The sequence below is a fragment of the Oryza glaberrima genome, chromosome 12 (genome assembly GCF_000147395.1).
Source record: "Oryza glaberrima chromosome 12, OglaRS2, whole genome shotgun sequence".
NCBI classification, from domain to species: domain Eukaryota; kingdom Viridiplantae; phylum Streptophyta; class Magnoliopsida; order Poales; family Poaceae; genus Oryza; species Oryza glaberrima.
In genome coordinates this window covers 7,442,773-7,467,272 of record NC_068337.1, presented here as the reverse complement: position 1 = coordinate 7,467,272, position 24,500 = coordinate 7,442,773, and the positions used below count along the sequence as shown (strand labels likewise).

At 40.3% G+C, this 24,500-nt stretch overlaps 1 protein-coding gene across 1 annotated transcript; it reads left to right on the top strand.

Annotated features, from left to right (window-relative positions):
• The first annotated feature begins 538 nt into the window (after positions 1-538).
• Positions 539-11,271, top strand: LOC127756678 (probable serine/threonine-protein kinase At1g01540). Its single transcript, XM_052282042.1, has 10 exons — positions 539-708; positions 859-1,680; positions 1,898-1,947; positions 3,090-3,164; positions 4,013-4,056; positions 6,925-7,040; positions 8,916-9,192; positions 9,293-9,512; positions 9,614-9,758; positions 10,539-11,271. The coding sequence occupies exons 2-10, from the start codon at positions 859-861 to the stop codon at positions 10,785-10,787; spliced, it is 1,998 nt and encodes a 665-aa protein (XP_052138002.1). The 5' UTR covers positions 539-708; the 3' UTR covers positions 10,788-11,271.
• Positions 11,272-24,500: the final 13,229 nt, after the last annotated feature.

The following is a 24,500-nucleotide window of genomic DNA, read 5'->3' as shown; positions in this document are numbered from 1 at the left end:
GGCTGGGCAAACGGGCGGCCGCACATGGCCCGCACATACACTTCTGTTATCTTGCATTCATGGGATGCATATTCTTATGTTTCTTGCGCGTGGGATCGAGCCAATCAAGTTGTTTTAAGGAAAGCAAACGTACGCATCAAAGTACCCAACGTATTCTAATTTAAAGGTAGGACAGTGGACATATACATGGTGTTTCACTGCGAGATCTAATTTGAAGTATAGTAACTTATTCTATACTGTAGATGATGGCCCAGAAGAAAATAATGTATACTCCTATTCCCTCCGTTAAAAAAAACTCAACCTAGACAACAGTAGGACACTATATAGTACAACGAATATGAACATGCTATGTTTATATTCGTTGTACTTATCATTTTTTTTTTGGGACGGAGGGAGTACTATCAGTGGCAGTGCTGTCTCTTTGTCTCCTATCCTATGCGGGTGAATATGCAGAAAACATCGTATGGTTGACTTCAGAGCGTACGAGAAGGCCGGGTCAGACATGGCCACAGCCATGGAGCCATAGGTGATCAAATCAATCAGTTGGGTCTGTTGGGTGGGTGGGGGGAAGACTCGAGTCGTCTCCATTTCTCACATGAGTCTCCTACATAGCGCTTAGCAAGCGTGCGAGTGTGCCTATCTCAGCTAGGATGTACAATCAGATCAGTGGAGCAGAAGCTTAGCTGAAGGCATTAAGATTGAATCAAGGTTAGTGATGGATGTAGTACTTGTTTGCTTCACTATTATTTTGACAGTTTTGTATATTGTCCATCGATCTGGACTGTTAATCTGCACTTGAGTTATTATTGCTTAATTGTCCATTTAAAAAGTTTGACTCTATTTTGTTTGAGAATTCAGATGGCGGATCCAGTGAGTAGCTTGAAGCATATCACGCAGATGGCTCTGAAGATCAAGGAGGCGGTGGACTCGGTTCGGAGAAACAAGGAGGATTGCCTTCAGATCAGAAGGCGAGTAGTCAGAGTGAGTGATATCCTCTCGCAGCTGCAGGAAACGGGAAACATTATGAGCAATCCGGCAATGAGCGCCGCGCTGGAGGATCTCTCCGAGACGCTCCGCCACGCCCACACGCTGGTGGTCTCCTGCCAGGAGAAGAACGTCGTCTGCCTCCTCTGCGCGGCTACCGCGCTCTCCAAGAAGCTGCGTCGGGTGAACGACGACATCTCGGATCAGATGATGGTGGGGATCTTTGTGACCACCGTCCACACTACCATTGCTCTGAGCCAAATTCAAGGCGATGCCCAACATGATGTAATGTATGCTCTTCCCCGTACAGAAATAACCGACGACATCGAAGCAACGCTTCCGAAAAAGGAAGAGCCTAAGCCGCCATCACCACCAAGGGAAGCTGAACCAGAACCCGAGCCACCACTTCCACCACCAGAGGAACCAACACCGCTAGTGCGAAACGAACCATCGCCCGCTCCCACACCAGAGAAACCAGAGGCTACTCAGGTAATAGAGTGCCATCCATCACCAGAAAGAAAATCCACATACACTGCCCCACCGGAGAAACCAGAGGCTACTTTGGTAGTAGAGTGCCATCCGTCACCAGAAAGGAAATCCACATACCCTGCCCCACCGGAGAAACCAGAGGCTACCTTGGTATTAGAGTGCTATCCATCATCAGAAGAGGAACCCACACCCCCTCTGTCACCACAGGTACAGTAGCTATATACCTTTATGTCAAAGCTATATGATTTGTTTGATAGTTTCTCACTTGCCCTCCACATCTAATTAATGAAAATGCATTTGGCATATGGCATCTGAACATTATGGTATATACTCTGTGTTTGGCTTGGTGGATTGAAAATATTTGTGAACTCTTCATTGGCCATAACTTGATTTAAGTGAGCTATTTTGTTTTGTTTCTTTTCAGTTAGGAGAACTGCGAGCACAGGATAGTGGCTTTTACTACCATGCTGCTAGGTCAGATGTGCACAGTACATTCTTCTCTTCTATGTGATTTTTACATGATATTGATAATCATGCGTGTGTATTTGTCTCAAGAAGTACTTTCATAATTCCAAAATGATTCCAAGTTTCATAGTATATTACTAGCTACATACCTCTTCAAATATGACAACTTCTTGATCTACATTATATTCCAATCATAATCTTCTACGTTTCAATTTCTATACATATATCCTCTTCTCCAGGAATTAATGATATATATATTTGGACTTTCAATATTATAGCCTGACCGACTATAAATTTTACAGTTTTAGTCTTCACAAATAATTAGTGACTTAAAGGACTACTGTATGGTGGCAATGGGGATTTAATTGAGGTAGCTGAATTTTGCCTTGACTGCATCTAATTTATTTACTAAATACTAGCTGAATGCCCATGCTTTACTACGGAAAAGAAATTTATTGTAATATTGTGTGTTACACATTTTTTTCTATAGGAAATGTCCACCTTAATTTGATTTTATATATGGTTATCCATTTAGATTTTATTGTTTAATATTAAAAAGTTTAAGGGGCCAGTTTCGAAAAATTATACTCCCCCCGTCTCTAAATATTTGACGCCGTTGACTTTTTTAAATATGTTTGACCGTTCGTCTTATTCAAAAAATTTAAATAATTGTTAATTATTTTCCTATCATTTGATTCATTGTTAATTATACTTTTATGTATACATATAGTTTTGCATATTTCACAAAAGTTTTTTAATAAGATAAACGGTCAAACATATTTAAAAAAGTCAACGGCGTCAAATATTTAGGGATGGAGGGAGTAATAGAAATAGATGGTGTGGCATATTCAGTGTCACTACCACCACATTCTCATTGTTTTAAAGGATTATAGAAAAATAACTACGTCGAGCTGAGTTCAGAACTTAATTAAATTCATGGAAGCGTTTAACCAAACAGAAATCTTATAGGTCTAACCATACATTCTAAAATCATGAATGCTTTCACTTTTTCTATATTTAGTAAAAGGACAACGTTAGACCAGAACTAGTTGTCATACCTTAAATATAGCATACCCACAAAATCAATAATGTATCGAAACGAAAGAAAGCACGAGCATTGACTATATGTGTCCTTATACTTTCTTTGCCAGTGTTTTGTCGAAAATGCGTAGGCACGGACGTCCGGTGCGAGGCCCGGTGCGAGGCAGAAGTTACTCGTATTCAAGGTATGTGTCGTTATACTTTGTTTACAATTGCTTTTATCAAAGATGCTTAGGGACGGATGTCCAAGGCGAGCATCTATAGGCATCGGACATCTTCCACCCCCGTTTACTTCTTCTGTCCATTACCATCTCTCTCTCATGGATTTTAAAACAGAAATGCCATGCCAGAGAGGGTCCCGACCACGATGGATCCTTAACTCGTCGCAGTCGGCTTTATTGTGCATAGCTACAGGGTGTCGGTGGGGATGGGTGGCCTTTATTGTAGTCCATTGTTTTCTTTGTGTTGCATTTTGTTGTATTCAGCTCTTTTGCTCTTTTTATTGGGATGTTGTACATAATGAGCAAGGCATTTTCTTAGATGTTATTCATAGTAGGTTTTGATGTTACATTTGGTTGAAACATCTTTTTACCGGATGGTTGAAACATTTTTCACAAAGCGATGACATTTTGTAGTGAATAACGAAACATGAGAAATAATTTTAGTTGGAACGATATTTACTGAGTAGTGAAACACCCAAGACATTTCTTTCTATATGGGGAAACACCTTTCAGAGTTTTGCCAGGGATCGGATGGTTTTCTTCCTGTTTTGTTCTTGTTTTTTTTAATAAGCGTGATGAATATTTGGTGCTTGTATACCGATGCAGAATCGGGTTTCAGTTTATAAAATTAAACACAACCACAGTATGTATGCCCGTTAACTTTCCAAATCCATAATTTTGTTTCCTTGTCGTTGCTCAGTAAAAGTTAAGTGCATGTAGAAATTACATAATATTTGCTAATATGTTGCGTTTCCGCTCTTTGGAGTTTTGTCTCCTTCAAGAAGCCTTCCCTTTTTTCTGTTTTGTGACAGAACAAGTAGCGCATCAAGCATGGCATCATCACGGCCCATTTCAGGTATGTCTTCAAGATCAAATCTTCTAATTTTATGAAAAAAAAATCAGAATTCATGCATGTTTTGCATCATAATTGACATGGACGTTTATTGGTTATGCTCTCTTAGTATGGCGATTTTAGTTAGATGAGATAATTATATTACTACATTTATTTTTATTAATTGACATAATTAACATTTGAAAATAGTTTGACCATTTATCTTTTTTAAAAAAATAGTGTAAATGTGTTAAATTATAAGTCATACATAAAGTTTCTTTAATGATAAAATAGTTCAAAAATAAATAATATTTATATAGTCTTTTAGTAGAACGAATGATCAAACATCGATATAATCTAAATAAAAAGGAGTGAGTAACAAATATGCAATTTCGTGACCCTTTTAATTTTGAGACCCCTGTAGTCATCATTAGCCATCACCATACAAGGAACAGTGGCTAAAACATGTTTAAAAAAAGAAAAAGTCCAAATACCCCCGTAAACTTTAGATGGAAGTCCGTCTAGCACCCTGAACTTTAAAACCAGACATCCAACCCCCTAAACTTTACCACACCATCCATATTACCCCCTAATGTGATTTTGGATGATGGTTTTGTATATTTTAAAAGCTTAAACGAACCGGGCATAGTGGACCAAGGTCATGGTGCACCGGGCGCGAGCGCTCCACGTGGCAGACACGGTGACCTGGCGCACCAATGGGACGCCACCATGTGGATGGCTTAGATCCAGAGGCTGATTGGTCGGCCATAGGCAAGAGGGAGACAAGCGGATGGGCGAACAGGGCATGCGAGCACCGGCCCGACACGGCAGTGGCACACACGCGACCCAGTGGTCACCGTCGGTGACCACCAAGTGTGGCGGCGTTGTTGAAGGTAGAGGAGGAAGGGGAGAGGAGAAGGAGGCTCACGAAGCCCACATAGCGGTTGTGGATGATGGGACGAAGGCCATCAGCTGAGGTTCGGCAGTAGTGCTTCACAGGAAGGTGGCGTGGACGACACTCCAGCGAGCTCTGGCTCCAGGGAAGAGGCGGCCGTGGTTCCTCATGACCTGGGGATGGGGATGGAGTGTTTAGGTTGGAGTGGTAAAGCGAGAGGCGCTGGGAAGCTGATAACAAGGGGACGACTCACTGTTGACGATCGTTACAGACAAATTTCAACCGTCAATATAACTAAAATAATGGAGAATTAACTATGCTTGCGATGCATGTTTATTTCAGAATAATATAGTTCCACTTGTACTTCGAGAATAATATGTTGCAGGAATTTATCAAATAAAATAAAGTGAAAGTGGAGAAAACCTCATTCCTAAGAAAGCAAATGGATAAGGAGGGCCCACATGTCAGGCGTAACCGTCCGGAAACTGCCTTAACTGTCAAAACCGCCATAAGGACCCACTTGTTAGTCACCTTGCCAAAGCTGGTGGCCTGCTGGGCCGGCCTAGGTTCGGCCAAACTAGGGGTTCGGTCGAACCCTGGCATCGCCCATTTCACATGGCTACAACTGTCATACCGGCCCTATAAAAGGACGAGCCCACTTCACTTCTCAACACACTCAAGCAAGCTCAAATTTCTCTTCATACTTTAGTATCAGTATTTTAGTGCTATGTGGAGTAGAATAGAATAGAATTCGGAGTCCTCGAAGTTTTCGGAAGAGTTTCGGTATGGCTTGGGAGGAGACACGGGGAGGGTTTTGTAGCCTTGGGAGGCCGGAATCGTGGTCAAGGCAATGGGAATGGTCGGCGGCAAAAGGGGCGACGACGTCAATAGTAGCGGCTCAATTCATTGCCCGATTTTGGGGAAAAGTAGGGGGGAGAGAACATGGAGGAGGTGGAGTGGATTGCGTCCATGAAATTTGATTGCTAGCGCGTGAGCGGGAGGGCGCCAGATTTGGCGGGGTGTGGGGGCGGCGACAGTTGCTGCCTTGGCTAGCTAGAGGTTGGGAAGACTCCGACAGGTTGGCCCCACCTATCAATGGCAGTAGGGAGGAGAGGGAGGTAAAATAGACTTCGCTAGGGAGGGTGGAGGCAAGCGGGCTCACGGGTCTAGGCCGGTGAAGAGAGAGGATAGGGAGGTGGCCCAAGAGGGGAGGACAGGCTGAAGCTGAGGGAAGAAGAACAAACTCGGGCCAAAAAAGGCCCAAGAAAAGAAAGGGGATTTTAATTTGTTTTTTCGTTTGTTTAATTTCTGAAATGTACATTGTATTAGTAAAATTACTTCTTTAGTTCTAAAAAATCACAAAAAATTCCACGGAGTATTTTAGGGTATGGAAATTTTATTTGCCACATTACTTTCACTGCATAAATTGAGTTGAGTACAATAATCAATATAGATGAGTTGAGTACAAAAGCAGTGGATAAATTGGGCGGTCGTACCCTTCCCGTGCGGATTATGAAAGAAAAGAGAAAATATAGGGTCATAATTAAATAAGACTAGAAGCCCTACTAGAAAACTAATCTAACCAATTGGAATTTCCGAATATATTGCAAGTTAATATTCGGATCACATATTTAATAGTGACATAGATGGCTGAGAACAGAGAATTAACATCTATGGCACCTAGTGGGACAACTTTATTATAAGTATGTATGATTCCCTGCAAAGAACTCCATTTACCGTTGTATTATAAAAATTAACTCACCGAGGATTTTTAATGGAATTACATTGTTCTCAACGGTATTTTAGCCCTTGCATAAAAGAAAAACGACAGAATGCAGATGCGCAAACTATTCTAGTTACTGTGCAATTTTACCTGCTATGTTGTGATGCAGCAACCTAAACTGTGTTTTTTTCTACAAATGTAATCCATGTCTGCTTTACAGAAATTTCGGATGATTTTTTACGAACTCTAATAGGAAACTATTCAATTTCCGTAGGAAAGCAGAAATTTCAAAAACGGACCTTAGTGAAGTTAAGTTTTTCTGAGATGGAGATTGCTACACATCACTTTGCAACAAGAATTGGCCAAGGTGGTTCTGCTACTTTTTACAAGGTTAGTCCCTGTACTTCCCATTGTTTGCTCGGTTTTGGACAATTATTTATTTTTCAGATGGTAAGTTAGTCATCTCTTGTTGTTGATTTACTTATAAAAAAAATAGAAATGGTTCCGGTGAGGACCATCCCATCTCAACACCGTCAAATTGTCACGCATTAGCTTGTACAAATAATTGACCAATAATGTACCCGTGAACAAAAATAATCCAGAAAGCCACAATCATTGTCATAGCAATTGCAATTTATTTACTAGCAGTGGAGTATGTAAACGACACAACTAGTGCCCATATAATACAATCTATATGAGCTTTTACAGCACCAAACGTACCTATTGTATGGTGTTCTTTTCTTCAGAAGATGAAGATGAAGATGAAGATAAAGATTAAGTTTTTTACGCAAAACGATGTGATATTAACACATGATTGATTGAGTTTTAATTATTACAAACTTGAAAAATACATTAATATGATATTTTAGAGCAACTTTCATATAGAAGTCTTCGCACGAAACATACCGTTTAGCAGTTTGAAAAGCGTGCCACGAAAATCTTAATTTTCATCCAACTCTTGTTTGAGAAAAGAACTGGACCAGGTAAAAAGGTACCTGGAGGTAGGAGTGAAAACGGTACGGAAACGGACGGAAATCATCTATATCGTTTTCATTTTCATATTTTTTTTTCGGAATCGGAAACACCGGATACGAAAACGGAATCGAATATTATCGAAACCGAAAACGGAGCGAAAACGGAGCGGCGCGAATACGGTAACAAAAATTTATCGGAATAAAAAACCCCCTCAAACTGATAAATCCAATTGAATAAATTATCTATGTTTAAAAGAGTAATGTTGTTAATAAATCCTAATGTAGGACAAAAAATATTCTTATGTAATTTTAGATTTGCATAACAACAGCCAAACACCATGGTATTCACTATTTAGTGCTTAAAAAAATCCAGGGTATTTCAGTCACAAAATTTCTGGTAATTCTAAGACAATTTCCGGAAATTCCGAGAAAATTTCCGGAAAGTTTCCGACCGATTCCGAGTTCCGACGGAAACTGCGCTTATCATTTTCGATTCCGTTTCCGAGAAAATATTTCCGAATTCGTTTCCGTTTCCGAAAAATTCCGAAAAAATTCCGACCGACAGATTCCGTTTTCGAAAATAGGTCCGGAATCTGGAAAGATTCTGTACCGTTTTCACCCCTATCTGGAGGTGTTCATATTTACGAATGTACTGCAGGTATCTTGAGGTACCTGTAAAATTTTGATATCTGCGAGTACGTACTTAAGGACTATAAAATTTCTTCATTGAATCAACTGTCCACTGTTCCCGACCAACGCACGCCATGCGTGAACCATAATGTCAGGGGTCTGAACAGGTGGTGTACAAAAATCTATTATTCAACTATTTCAAAGGAACATCCTAAAAACTGTTTCACTAAATTAAGCAGCTAATTAACCCCATAACTTTTTGCTCACATAATTACCCTGTGATATTTATCTCTTTTTGTTCTTTATCATATACTACCTCTGTTTCAGGTAATAAGACTTTCTAGTATTACCCACGTTCATATAGATGATAATAAATCTATACACATATATATGTTCAGATTCATTGACATATATATGAATGTGGTCAATGCTAAAAAGTCTTATAATATGAAACGGATGGATCATGTATTATTACATTGTAATTTTAAATATTTATAGATGGCACAATATATACTATGTTTTGGAAATATTTTAGGAACTTTTTTCATCACTAATTACGTGCTTTTGTAATTTTACTTCGATAATGTACATCGTCATCCCACAGATAACATTTGGTCGGGTGCACCGGATTTACTGTTAAACTTTGGCATACGTTTTTCAGGGTGTGTTACGTGATGGGCTCGAGGTTGCCTTCAGGAAATATGAAAATGCGCATCCTAATCGATATGACGACAAGCCCGAAATGCATCGCTTGGTTCATCTCTGCTCAATGCTTGAACACAAAAATATAGTTAAGGTCCTGGGATATTGCGATGAAAACAGGGGAGTTGATTTGTCCAACGAAAATACGCCAAAAGAAGTCGTTGCTGCAAAAGAAGAATTTCTGTTGTTGGTCGAAGAATATATGGCCAATGGAAACTTAAGCAACTTCATCTATGGCACGTAGTTTCACTTGTATATAAATGCTGATTATACATCAATTCTAGCCTTTCCTGTCTCCAATGGTTTTTCCTGTTCAAATTGTATCCTTTTTTGCAGGGGAGCAGCTTGACTGGTCCTCCCGGTTCCAAATAATTCAAGGGATAACTCAGGGAATTATTTACCTTCACACACACTCTGGGAAACCTACTATAGTCCATCTGGACCTGAAACCAGACAACATCCTCCTGGATTCAGACATGAACCCTAAGATTGGTGATTTTGGACTAGCTAAAGTGCTAGAAGATGATGAGATTAATGCAAGCGTTCGTGGAACATTGTAAGATATCTGGCATCCTATTAATTCCATGTGAAGTTATTTCCTTTCTGTTTTCTCTACTGAAATTTCTGAGTGTTTAATTTGTATTGGGTTATATTTAGGGGCTATATGCCTCCAGAATATATTGTTGAAGGTGTTATCTCGGTAAAGAATGATGTCTACGGTTTTGGCGTAACACTGCTTGAGACCATTAGCGGAATGAGCAAGTCTGGACGAGATACTCGTCATCAAGCTTCGATTGAGTGGGTAAGTAACACACATTTATTTCTAGTTGTTCTTATACTATCGTATAAATATGTGACAACATAAAGCTATAAAATCTCCGTAAAGTGATGGTAATTTTTAATATTATATGTACCACTGGTATAATTTTTAACGAAGGTACATATTGTTTGTATAAATTTGGTTATTAATAAGCCTACAACCTCCATTAATTAATTAAGATTTTTACGATAGGTTAGAAAGTGCCAAAACTTTATATAAAAAAAATCAGGTGCCTATAATAGTCCCTTTAGGGGTTAGAAAAAAGTTCAAATGCCCCTCTAAACTTTGCACGGAAGTCTACCACAAACTTTAAAACTGAATATCCAGCCCCTTGAACTTTAAAATACCGTTCATGTTATATACTAAGGTAGTTTTGGATGGTTGTTTTTGCATATTTTGAATGCTTAAACGAATAAAACTTTGAATTACTAATATAACATTTGCGTATCATTAGTTGTAGTTCATCATTTATATTTATACACTGATATCATACTATTATTATATTCAAACTTGTTTGCATGCAAGAGATAACAAGGGGTAGAAGAAATATTTAAGTGGAGATTTAATTATATGCAAACTAAATATAAACGGTATTGTAAAGTTTAGAGGTTGAATGTTGGGTTTCAAAATTTAGGATGCTAGACGGACTTTTATCCCAAGGTTAGAGGGGTATTTGGATTTTTTTTGTTACAAGTATGAAAGCCAGGTGCCGATTTCTGTAGCTAAACTTGTCATGTCGATATGTTTTTGTTTTCTTTTCAGGCATGGGGAAAACGGAACTCTGGAGTAATGAACAAGTTATTCGATCCCTCACTGTGTGACAACTCTCAACTGAAAGAGATAAAGAGATGCATTGAGATTGGACTGCTCTGCACCCAGAAGAAACCCACGGACCGGCCAACCATGCCAGATGTTCTTCAAATGCTACAGGGCACGAAGAAGGTTCCAACCCCCAAGCAACCAGGCTACATCAAACGAGTACGGGAAGCAGAACGTTATAAACAAGTGTAGGCAGAACGTATGTAAGATGGCACAACAAGATTGCAAGAAATAGACCAACCAAACAGGGGCGAATGGTTGTAGTCCTCAAAAACCAAAAAATTTAGCGGAACTAAAAGTTACCCACGAAAATGATGGAGATCGGTTTGACCGGTGCGATGCTGCTGGTCCGACCGCCGATGTCATGCCTATTGGACTGCGGAACTTGAGCAAACACAAATGTAAGAGCTCTAATGTACATTGAAATTTTATTACTTCTATTTGTGGTTAAAAAATGCAACAACAACGCTCTCAAAATCGATACCATGAGGCCTTAACCCTTACACCCCTCTATTTATACCCGTGGTAGACAGCCTAAAGCCACAAACCCAACTTGTAAAAAGGTTCTAATCCCATAGTAAACCATCACGTAGAAGAAACAAATATTACAAACTCCAATCATACCAAATTTGGACGCCTATCAAATTCGACTCCGCGTCCTATACTGACATAATATCTCCAGAGACACACATTGATCCATTGCCTAAGCATCCCGCATGATCTCCTGATCGTCCATATGTCATCTCCTCATAAGTTGACTCTCGGTCCATCACCAGCAACGCTCACTAGAGGCATCAAGACTCACCTACGCATGAATAAACAAAGAAACCATATCCAAGCACAAGTTGTCTCTAAATTGACTCGATATTAGCACACAATAGTATTACATACATATGGTATCAAAAACCACTTCGCCAAATATCTCCAACTATCAAAATCAATTATCTCACATACTATTTGTTTATCACAAAATAATAACCAAACACTCTTTGATTTTACAATCTCCTTCTTGATGAACACATTGGCAACCCCATCAAAAATGATGTTTTGGTGCTTAGAACAAAAAACAAAGAAGTTCTAAAAAGCATCGGAGCACTGAAAAATTCGGAAGAAAACTCTCCCACTTTCGAAAAGAGAAATTTCCCCGGAATTGAAAACATGCACATTTGTGCATCTTCTACCCCTTTTGGCAATTATTACAGCAAGCATTAGTATTATGATTGTAATATTCAAGAGCTTGGATTTATACACAGAGTAATTGAAGTCATGTGTCGCAATAAAAAGAAAATGAACTTATCAAGTAGATAGCAAGCATGCACTAAAGTATAGTCATGAACTAAAAATATTACTAGTAAGATCAACAATCAAATTACTAGTAAGTGTACTTATTGCATTATTACTCTTTCTCAAATTGACTCCATCAAGAGAACTTTCAACATTTATTTGAGTTTTTTGTGTTCACTTTCACATTGATTATAAAATCTCTCGATTATTCCGAGTATGTCCCTATCGTCCAGACTATTTCAGGGATTTGACACCCACTAATTTCCTCAGCACGAATACGCCCTTGTCATTTACTCGTCCATCAGATGGATGTTAAGACAACTTTCCTCAATGGAGAGTTGGAGGAGGAGATCTATATGGATCAACCAGATGGGTATGTACTAGAAGGTCAAGAGGGAATGGTGTGCAAGCTATTGAAATCCTTATATGGTCTCAAACAAGCGCCTAAGCAATGGCATGAGAAGTTTAACAAAACACTTACATCTGTTGGCTTTATTGTGAACCAAGCTGACAAATGTGTGTACTATCGCTATGGTGGGGGAAAGAGAGTGATTTTGTGTTTATATGCCGATGACATATAGATCTTTGGGACCAGATTCAATATGATTGAGGAGGTCAAGGACTTTCTAATCAAAAGCTTTGAAATGAAGGATTTGGGAGTGGCAGATGTTATTCCTAACATTAAGCTACTAAGAGAAGATGAGGGTAGGATTACACTTGTGCAATCTCACTATGTGGACAAGGTCTTGAGTCACTTTGGATATAGTGACTGCAAGGCAGCTCCTACTCCTTATGATCCCAATGTACTATTAAGGAAAAACCAAAGAATAACAAGGGATTAATTGAGATACTCCTAGATCATTGGCTCATTAATGTATTTGGCTAGTGCAACGAGGCCTGACATCTCTTTTGTTGTGAGCAAGTTCAGCCGGTTTGTTTCAAATCCGGGAGATGATCATTGGCATGCTCTTGAAAGAGTAATGTGCAATCTAAAAAGGATAATGAGCTATGGAATTCACTACGCTGGGTACCCAAAAGTACTGGAGGGATATAGTGATTCAAACTGGGTATCTGATGCTGATGAAATAAAGGCCACAAGTAGGTATATGTTCACACTTGGAGGTGACGCTGTTTTCTGGAAGTCTTGCAAGAAGATCATCTTAACGAGGTCAACAATGGAAGTAGAGCTCACAGCTTTAGATACTGCCACAGTTGAGGCCGAATGGCTTTGTGAGCTCCTGATGGACTTGCCGGTGGTTGAAAAACTAATACCAGCAATCCTGATGAACTGTGATAATCAAACAGTGACTATTAAAGTGAACAGTTCGAAGCACAACATGAAGTCATCCAGACATGTGAAAAGAAGATTGAAGTCTGTCAGAAAGCAAAAAAACTCTGGAGTGATAGCATTGGACTATGTCCATACGGCTAAAAATCTAGCAGATCAGTTTACCAAGGGGTTAGCACGTAATGTGATAGACTGTGCATCGAGGGAGATGGGCTTGAGACCCAATTAGAGTTGCACAATAGTGGAAACCTGTCCATTGTGATCGGAGATCCCGTAATTTGGATGGCGAAACAAACTATTGTGTAGCTGAGAGAAGAGACCCTAAAAATGGGCTTATCTTCATGATGCACTTCTCTTCTATTTTGTATGGTAGGATGGTATACACCTTAATGTGATCCGAGTGGCTTTTCATAAAGCAGAGATGTTATCCTATAGAACATCTTAGATGGAACACACATATATGAGTGTGGCTGCTAGTCACAATCTATGAGATCTGGGTGATATCTAGATACTCATGAAAATGCTAGGAGTATGACTTATACGCTCCAAATTGAGGGGATGCAAACAGCAGCCCAATACAAGTTAAGGGTTTGAGTGAAACCTGATTGCACAAGACTAACAATTTAAGGCGTAGTCCATTGTTCAACTTAGCAGTCTCACCGAAACACTGGTATAACAAAGAGGATCAGAATTGAGAGCATTTTTTGTGAGCCATGAAATTTGGTGGGGATTGTTAGATTAATGGGCTAGGCCCAGTTAAATCCTAACAAATTCCATTGGCCCACATTAAATGCTATGGGTAATAATACCACCTTAGAAATCTAAGTGAAAAGGTCTCAACTAAAATACGGAGCTAGTGAAGAGTCTCTGTTGACTGGTTGAGATGGTGGGCGGACAGCCACACACGTGCACGCGCGAGGCGAGGCAGGGAGTTGCTCTCTCTCTCTCTCGTTTTGTAACGGATGGTAATCAACAGTGAATTGATTTCCGTCGGTTATTGAATTAAACGCCGCGCCGTGAATTGATTCCGTCGGTTACGGAATTAAACGCCGTGAATTGATTCCGTATTAACGAGCGAGTCGGTTACGGAATTAAACACCGCGGTTGATGTCGACCCTCGATTTTGGAAATCGGAAATCTTCTGTGTTTATCAGTACCAATCCCTGGATCAGTAGTTAGTACACACATACATAGCCGAATCACAACATATCACGAATGAATTCAGGCTAAAAGAGTTAAATGCTTACATTAGGGCCAGGTAGGCCAACAACTATCAGAGAACAACAGTGGAAGACAAAATAATACAAGGGCCCGGTTGACATGCCACAAGCAGTTGACTGGGGAACGAGACCTAGAATGGAACCGCACTCCGATCATCTTGTTAGGTACGCAAGCGTACTAACAAGGGCTTCTCTTCAATACTTTGCTAAAAGATATATATAGAGCAACAATGAGTACAAAAGTACTTAGCAAGCCACCACACAAAATGCAGTAATGTACAGGATAATACAAGGAGTGGCTATGGTTACTTTGCGTAAAGTTGAGTTTCAAATATCATTTTACAAACCTAAGACCTAGCATAAACTGATCAAGTTTTAACTTCATTGTTCATTAAACAGCGACGGTTCTGTCCACCATCCATTGTGTTCCCAAGGATAGCTTCCCGCCACTGGCCGTCATGGTTTTCTAGGGTCTACCCCTTCTTGCCTCTCGAGAAGTTGATCCACCATTATAAAATCATCATGCATCATCCCACCCATCATTTTAAGAATTTAGAGTCTAGCCAAGTGTAATACATGTCCCGGTGCTCAATATCCGCGAGCACGGCTATTCGAATAGATTTGGTTTACTCACACTGCGATGGATGTACACTTTACCCGTACTCCGTGACTTACCCAACACATGAGCCTACGTCCTAACGAATGAGACTTGCCACGGCAAAGCCTTTCAACAACCTCACTTTGGCAGTACCCGCTCCATAAACTTTAGTCCTCATGCACTCTAGGCGTCCAAGGTTTCTAGCAGTGAGAGGAGTCCTGGCGGTCCCGGGGAGGGAAGACTCACACATGCATTAAGTTATAGTTAAGTTTAGGTTTGCACATGGCAGTCCTACCGATGGCGACACCACTGTAGGCACCCGCCCCTCGCGGTCCTACCAATGGCTGCCCCACACAACAAGAAAACCACTACGGCTTTGGTACCGTCTCCGCTCGGCTATTTACTCCGCTAGGTCTATACCCACACGAGAAGTACGGTTGTACGGGGGGTCGTTTCATGCTTAACTTCATGGCTCGGTCCTTAACTGACCAGGGACGGCACTAGCCTTTACCGGACACCACCCAAGTCCTCCAGCCGCCCCAGTCGAAAACATTTGTTTAGTTTTAATTTTCTTTCACAAATCATCTCATCAATGTCATGGCAATGTGGCACTCATGTCTCCACATGCCATATCTCAACTACCTTCCCCAAGGTAGTTGCCCAAGCATAAAGCATTTGATAAATATGAGAATGCATAAATCTAAATTAGCATTACTAAGCATTTGTCATAAGTGACTAGGGACTCATACGTAATTATGGGTACAAGGGAATAATGAGATAAACAATAATCAAAGGCATGGCATAATAACAAGTAGGATATTCATCACTGCATGCAATTTTATTTGTAAACAAAACAATTTCATAATTGGGATGAACATGCTCAAGGGATGGGGTGATGACTTGCCTGCTCAGGATAGTTCTTATTCTTGATATAATCTTGATCAACCTTCACCTCCTGGAAGCTGCATACGTTACCTCACGACTAACTGATATACAATTTCTATAATACGCGAGAAAAACCAATATTCAAACAACAATCACATATGCACAAACAAAATATAGATGTTGGGGATATACTTAGGGCTGTTCATATTATCCGTACTTGCTAATGGATTCCAATCATGCTAGGGCTAAGATTTCTTAATCTTTCTATTGTCATTGTGGTCTATTTAGGAGTTAACCAATAGTGTATAAATGAGATATACATCTGGCTAATCTGTGGTTTAGTCTAGCTAATGACTACAGAATGATTATGTCTACACATGCATTTATCTAAATAAAATGGCCATATACTAGAGGTTCTGTTGTCGGATGGATTTAGGATCAGTCAAATAATTACAGTGAATCATTTGTAATTATTTTATTGATGGAGGCTTTACTTTAATTATGTACATATTTTACTTATATTTTACTTGTCACAATAAATTATGAAAGGATAATAATTATCCATGCTTTGTATGTTAGAGTTGTTTAGGTTAATCATATTATGGTTACAGATTATCCTTCAATGAACAATTCTAATTTATAGTTGAACTATAATTATATGAGGTCAAAATTTATAACTAGTATTTATCTAATATACATGTTTGTCATATACTCCCCAGTTTAATGTATGGAAAAGGTAAATCAATTGTATAGCTATAATGGAATGTACATTATATGTGTGTGCAACAATATATATGGTTTTGGTAGCCTACTGTACATGAGCCATTTAGAAAGTGTACTACCCAATGCTCCAAGTGATTCATGAATATATTGTAGTTAAATTATACATTAGCTAGTTTCTATGAGTGATATTATATATGTGATGGGGCAAGTTTAAGCACTGGTTCTGTTGGGTTACTAATAAGTGGTAACCAATTTAGGTATATACATGCTATTCTATATGGTATTGCATTGATTAAATTATTAGGTGATTCCTCCACATCTAGCTCTGTTATTATTCTCCTAAACAAGTTAAAGATTCATCTATGTGTGTTTATATTTTAGTTACCAAATATGAGGCTAAAAATTATGTAAATAATTCATAAGTCATGGGTTTAATTATACAACCATTAAATAGTACTAGTATCTTCCTGTACATTAATATGAGACATCATTTAAAATTAGTTTGTGTGGTTGTTACAGTGACAAGACATGTTAGAGACAAATATTCTTACAACTACTTTACTGTAAAATATTAATTTTATTTGTTAGCACATTTTTAAGTTATCTAGTATCTAATTTCTTGGTATTAATTATTTTATAATTATAAATATATTTTATTAATTAGTGAATTATATACCATTGGAAATATTATGAATTTATATGAATTTAGGTTCAAGTTTCACTCAAATCCGAGTTAAAATGAGCAAGTTATACTAGTTTAAATATTCAATTTCGAATTAATCCGAGAAATTACGAAAAGCTACTGTTCCTAATTCATTTATTTTTATTCCAGAATATATCCTTATCCCTAACAGCTGATGACATGTGGGGTCAAAGATTTGATTTTCTTTTTCACAGGATTAATTTTCTAAAGGGAAATAGGATGGAGCTAATGACATGTGGGCACGGCTGCTCTCTTTCTGTTTCTCTCTCCTACCCTTCTTCTACCTCCAGCTGAACGGGAGGCAGCATCCAGGGCACGGCTGGGCTCGACCGAGCGCAGCCGGTACGGCGCGAGGCCGGCACGGCGGCGGCCGGGGAGGGTGCGGCGAGGCTCCGATGACTTCCCGACGGCAGCCACAGAGCATAGCGGCGCGTGGACGACATCAAGCCAAGAGCCGTCATGAAGCCGAGTTCGGGTAGCTATGGGCTAGAGCGGTAGAGAGGGTTTCCCACCAAATCGATGAGGGCGTTGGCATCTACGGCGTGTGAGGGTTCCATTTTGCTAGCTAGATGGAGAGGAGGAGCTCCGGGATGGCTTGTCCACGGCGACCTCCATGTGCGGAGCTTCGGAGTTCGCGCTTGGCATGGTTACGGCCCTAATTGATGAAATTGACGGGGAAACTAGATACTAGGGGACTATAAGAAGTCACAGGAGTGAGGAATTACCGAGAGACAGCGGGACGGCGAAGATCGGCTGCAGTGGTGGAGCGGAGAAGAAGGTGCAACACGCGCCCAAGGTGTTCGACGAAATGCATTTCAGGAAGAAGGTAGAGATGGATGGGGTTTATATGAGGGCTTAGCTTAGGGTGTAAGGAAACCTTGGGGATAAGATTGCCAACACACAATAGCTGAGCTAGAGTCCTAATGGCAATCGGATAAGGGTGGACGACGCGGCTAAGGTTCGATCCTCCCAGGATTCGGGTTCAATGCTTCGATCGGGCATGATTGCCTATGTGATAAGGTTCCAGAAGAGGGAGTGCTTGCTGGGGAAGAAACATCGCATTATCCAACGGTCTCAGCTAGAGCCGACGAGATGGCGATGTGATGGCGATGCAATGGCGACATGATTGGCAGCGACGGGCAGTGGTAACGGCTTCAATAGGGAGGCGCAGGCCTATTTTCTAGGGTGACGCCGGGCGATGTGGCGGCCATTATTCCTCCACTTCAATGGCGACTCGCGATGGGATGAGGTGAAGTAGGCGCTCGTGGCAGTGCAGCCTCTCGCGGGAATCCGGGGCTCGGTCGGGCGGCGGGCCCACACGGGCGTGGCGTGGCACACGGCGCGGCGCACGGTGCAAGGTGACCGGGAGGGCGCACCGGTCGTGTGCGACACGGTCACGGCTCGAAGGTGTGGCGCTGGGTATGCGGCTTGGGCTAGGGCTCTGGTCGAGCACCTGGTGGCCCAGGAACAGTGGCGGCTGGGAAGAAGAGAGAGAAGGAAGAAAAGGGAAAAGGAAAAGATGGAGGGGCCAAACTGCAAAATGTCTTGTATTGGAATTTTGAATTGAGATGTAACCTATACATTTTGGGTTTAAGAATTGAAATATTTGATTTGAATATTTATTTATTTATTTATTCATCATTTCCCAAAATGAAATTGGCTTTACTTTATATCATCCTAAATTCACCCTATATAACTCGGAGGCTCTGATATTTCTAAAGTTAATTAAAATATTCTAATGTGACCTTTAATAATACATTAGCACATTGGTTGAACTTATTTGTAAAACAATGTATTAATGTAAATTGTATTTATTATTTTGATGCGCACCTTTAATTTGATTTTTCCATTGAGATGATTTACAGTTTGGCAAGCAATAACAACCATAACAATCCAGCATGATGCAAAAGTTTTAAAAAGTTCGAAATTTTAGTGATTTTTATTGTCAGGAATTTTCAGGATGTTACAGTTGATGATCTTGAACGTTACTCTCACACTCGCATATATATACTCCGCAGCGACCAGAAGGAAGAATAGAAGTTCTTCCCGACTCTTGCACTTTGAGTTCCTCCCCCTCTGTTCCTGGGCTATAGAATCCTTCCTCGGTTCTGTTCACCTGCGTGCACAGGTGTACGGGACGAGCATGTGCTTCCGGAACTCCGTCCGCTTGAGAAACTGCATGGGTAGGCGGGCGATCAAATTTTTGGGTAGCGCTTCAAGCGCGACTGCTCCTATTCTTCGTTCTTCGACGACAACGTTGCATCTTCCTCTGTTTCTGCTTCACCATCGCTTCTAATGGAGAGAACGGATGAGACATCAACGGAGGCAATACGAATACCTCAACATCTTCTGCACCATTCCCTAGGTATAAGATTCTAACCTTATTTGATTTTCTTCTTGTTATTTACATGTTCACAATGTTATCCATAGGATTGAAATCCTATGTGAACGTCAACGATGTCTATGCTTATTTTGCCATAAGCATGCTCATGTTTATGTTTAGCCTCATCACCAGATTGCTTCTCATTGTGTATGTCTTGATTATTGTCCTAAAATTTTGGATTAAAATATGCTAAATTATGACCAAATTTCCAACAATTAATTGTAGTCTAACTTGAGGATGGATACATTATTATTGCATTCTAAAAAATGGAACAAATTAATGTACGTAGGACAACTAACGGTCGGATAAAGCTGTTTATTTGTGCAGATATCACTGGTGGAGAAACCCTTTGTAGTCCCGGTTCGTAACCCCCCTTTAGTCCCGGTTTCCAAACCGGGACTACCAATCCAGGACTAAAGATCGCTATCTTTAGTCCCGGGTGAAATAACTGGGACTAAAGATCGAGCTGACCTTTTATTTTTGCATGGCCCTGTTGATGCATGGTTTATATATATATATAAACCATGCATATATATATATATATATTATATTATATTTATATATGTTTCAATACATATGTACATGCATAATATATATGTATTTATACATATATATGTTATGCAAATGCATATGTGTGTGTGTGTGTGTATATATATATATATATATATATATAACCAAAATATATTTACATTATAGAAAATGTGTACACATGCATATAGAAACATATGTAGTCATGTATTAATTACAATCCATTATGTCCTAGCTAGCTACGATTTCGACGTAGTAGTAGTCGCTAGCTCAAAAGCTAAGGACCTATGAATTGTGTTTCCGTCGTAGTAGAATTCACCCTTGGGATCAAGGATTTGTTCGTTGATGAATCCCATGAGTTGTTCTTGAACCGCCATGATAAATTCTTGTGTGTGGTCAGGTTATCCCTCGTGCGAATAAACTATATAAATGAATGTATGAAATTGATTAGTAATTAAACAAGAAATTGATACGTAATGAAATTTTGAATTTATTTGTACGTACATCGAGCTCTCTTGTGGTGATGATTTGGTCTGCAAGGAAGTGGCAATACTCGCACACGTAATAGCCGCACAAGTTAGTTCCCTTCTTTTGCTTTGCGCACTACAAATAAATGACAAACAACGAGATATCTAATTAATATACACTTGTATGTATTTGAATCGGAGAAATATAAATGAAGAGCATGTGTACTCACAGGAAATTTGAACTTCCGCCTAAGTCTTTCTCTCCATTTGCCGCGGACCAAATGACGGAACCGATACCAAGCCCTACATGGAGTTTAAAGCTATGATTCGTAGTAGCAATTAACATTACAAGATTTTCTTAATTAACAGAGGAACTTATGACGGTACCTGTCTATAAGTTCGAAAACCTTGTCAAACGTAGACTCTTTTTTATCCATTGAGTCATATACGTTGACGGTGCAGGCTGACAGGTCGAAGAGTAAAAGCACCCAATGGAATCTGCAATGTGCGTGGGATGCATTACATATGAAACACTTAGCAAGTTCGTACAGGAATGAAATTTGGTATAGGAAGACAGTAAAATTAAACTAACTTTGTGTTGTACGGCAACAGTATGAACGTCTTGTAATGCTGCGCCTTCAGGAGATGGACGAGATTGTCCTCTGTGGCTTGCGGATATTGGTCGAGCATTGCGACGTTTACTTTCCGAGGGTCGATGAATCCAGTATTGAAAACCCCCCGCCGTCGGGCCGTTTGAATCTCCATTCTACAACGATAAAAGGGAGTATATTATTTTCTATAGTCTACTTATATACAAGGACCTAATTAATTAAAGGAGACGTAGTAAGAAATCTAACTGAACGATATACTTACAAAATCCAGCAACTCATAATAGAGACGTCGAGGGCGTCCAGCTGGTATAGTTCGTAGATTCCCTTGAAATTGATCCAGAGAATGTCATCTCCTTGCAAGAAGTCCGTGTCCCTGATCCTCGCTCCGATCATCTCTCTACCGGTGGCGCTCATCTCCATGTACAGCTGATGGAACTTGTACATTTGTGTGGGTAGGGACTACAGCAGCTCAGGCTTGACAAGCGGTTTACCGAGTTCGTACATGTATTTCACTTCCGCCTTTTCGATTGGTGCGACTCCTAGCAATTGATCAGTAGTTAGACCGGTGTCAGTAATAAATTCTTCTATCGTCATTTCTTTACCGGTCACCAACGGCTCGATCTCCTGGTTTGGTTGCTCTCCAAGCTGAGGGACTGGTTTGGACTTTCCAGAAGATGCTTTCTTTAGCGTTCGCTCATAGTCCGATAGCTTAATGGCCTCCTTGGCAGGTGCAGACATACCCCTGAAGAAGTTCATGACACTTGGGTCTATAGGAATCTTCTTTTCTGGACTTCGAGGCTTGAATTGTCTCTTGACTTCTGATGCCACATAAGCGTCAAGCTCCTCTTGCGTGCAATCGTACCCCGGGTCCTTGTTCTTGGCGGCGTCAACTTTCGCCTTTTTCGTTGCCCTTGTGTGGGCAGGCGGTGGAGTTTGGGGGGCCCTTGACTTTGAAGGTGCCGGAAGAAGAGCTTGCGGAGGAGTCGGTGTAGGAGCACGAGGAGGAGTCGGCGCAGGAGCCTGAGGAGGAGTCGGTGCATGAGTCGGTGCAGGAGCCTGAGGAGGAGTCGGTGCTGGAGCATGAGGAGGAGACGATGCAGGATCCTGAGGAGGAGACGGTGTAGGATCCTGAGGAGGAGTATAATTATATACTAAGTCTAATTACAAATATAGTAATCTTATATTAAAACTCAAATAATCTTATATGCTAAGACTAAAATAGTCATGTATGCTAAGTGTAACTGTCATATATTAGAACCCTACACAATCTTACATGCTAAGTCTAATTACAAATCTAATAATCTTATACTAAAACTCAAATAGTGATGATATATGCTAAGTCTAGGTGACGTATATTATAGGACCCTAGCTAGTCAATAATTATATGCTAAGTCTAATTACAAATATAATAATCTTATATTAAAACTCAAATAATCTTATATGCTGAGACTAAAATAGACATGTATGCTAAGTGTAACTGTCATATATTAGAACCCTACACAATCTTACATGCTAACTCTAATTACAAATCTAATAATCTTATACTAAAACTCAAATAATGATGATATATGCTAAGTCTAGGTGACGTATACTATAGGACCCTAGCTTGTCAATAATTATATGCTAAGTCTAATTACAAAATATAATAATCTTATATTAAAACTCAAATAATCTTATATGCTGAGACTAAAATAGCCATGTATGCTAAGTGTAACTGTCATATATCAGAACCCTACACAATCTTACATGCTAAGTCTAATTACAAATCTAATAATCTTATACTAAAACTCAAATAGTGATGATATATGCTAAGTCTAGGTGATGTATATTATAGGACCCTAGCTAGTCAATAATTATATGCTAAGTCTAATTACAAATATAATAATCTTATATTAAAACTCAAATAATCTTATATGCTAAGACAAAAATAGCCATGTATGCTAAGTGTAACTGTCGTATATTAGAACCCTACACAATCTTACATGCTAAGTCTAATTACAAATCTAATAATCTTATACTAAAACTCAAATAGTGATATATGCTAAGTCTAGGTGACGTATATTATAGGACCCTAGCTAGTCAATAATTATATACTAAGTCTAATTACAAATATAATAATCTTATACTAAAACTCAAATAGTCATGTATTCTAAGTGTAACTGTCGTATATTAGAACACTACACAATCTTATAAGCTAATTAAGTCTAATTACAAATCTAATATTCTTAATTGCATGACAAATATAACAATCATATATATATATAATTACGTCACTTGCATGGGCGAATTCCTTTGAGGGCTAGCTCTACCACTCCGGCTTGAGGGACGACTCCGACAACGTCTTTTCTGCAAGATACAAAAAGATGTATTAGGATAAACGCGAAGTAACATATATTGCATTTTACGTTCCCGTTTCGTTCACGATATCGTTCACGTTCGCGTTCTCGCTAAGGTCACGTTTCATTCACCTACGTTTGTTCGTTCACGTTCATTAACCTGCCTATAATTGCATTTCACGTTCACGTTCGTTGGCTCGTTCACGTTCATCCGAAAATGTTCTCGTTCACGTTCATTCACCTTGTTCTCGTTCACGTTCGTTTGCTCGTTCTCATTCACGTTCGTTGGCTCGTTCACGTTTGTTCGCTCGTTCTCGTTCACGTTCATTCACCTTGTTCTCGTTCACGTTCGTTCGCTCGTTCTCATTCACGTTCGTTGGCTCGTTCACGTTCGTTCGCTCGTTCTCATTCACGTTCATTCACCTTGTTCTCGTTCACGTTCGTTCGCTCGTTCACGTTCTCGGTGTGGTGGCAGCGGGACGGCGGTGTGGCGGTAGCGAAGCGGCGGCGGGGCAGCGCGGCGGCGGCGTGCGGCATCGTGGCGTCTCGTGGCACGGCGTCGTGTCGTGACGAGGTCGGCGTCGGCGTCTGAAACTCGGCGGCCGGCGGCAACTGAGAGGGAGAGAGAGAGATCGAGATCGGAGAGGGAGATCGAGAGGGAGGCGGCGCGCGGCGGCTCTTACCCTAGAGATGCGGCGGCGGAGGAGGCGGAGGCGGCGGCGATGACGACGAGCGCGAGGCGACGGCGAGATACGGCAGCGGCGTCGGCGCGGGGAAGCCCTAGGCAGTGGCAGCGAAGGAGAAGCCGAGAGAGATCGATCGGGCAAAAACTTCTAAGTGTTGGTGGAGAAGACGAGGGCGCGCATCGGGAATATATAT

Excerpts from the sequence above, each read along its gene's own strand:
- LOC127756678 (XM_052282042.1), top strand. The coding sequence starts at position 859 with ATGGCGGATCCAGTGAGTAGCTTGAAGCATATCACGCAGATGGCTCTG. Across the intron at positions 4,057-6,924 it reads ATCATCACGGCCCATTTCAG|GAAAGCAGAAATTTCAAAAA; the intron begins GTATGTCTTCAA and ends CAATTTCCGTAG. Across the intron at positions 9,513-9,613 it reads GCAAGCGTTCGTGGAACATT|GGGCTATATGCCTCCAGAAT; the intron begins GTAAGATATCTG and ends GGTTATATTTAG.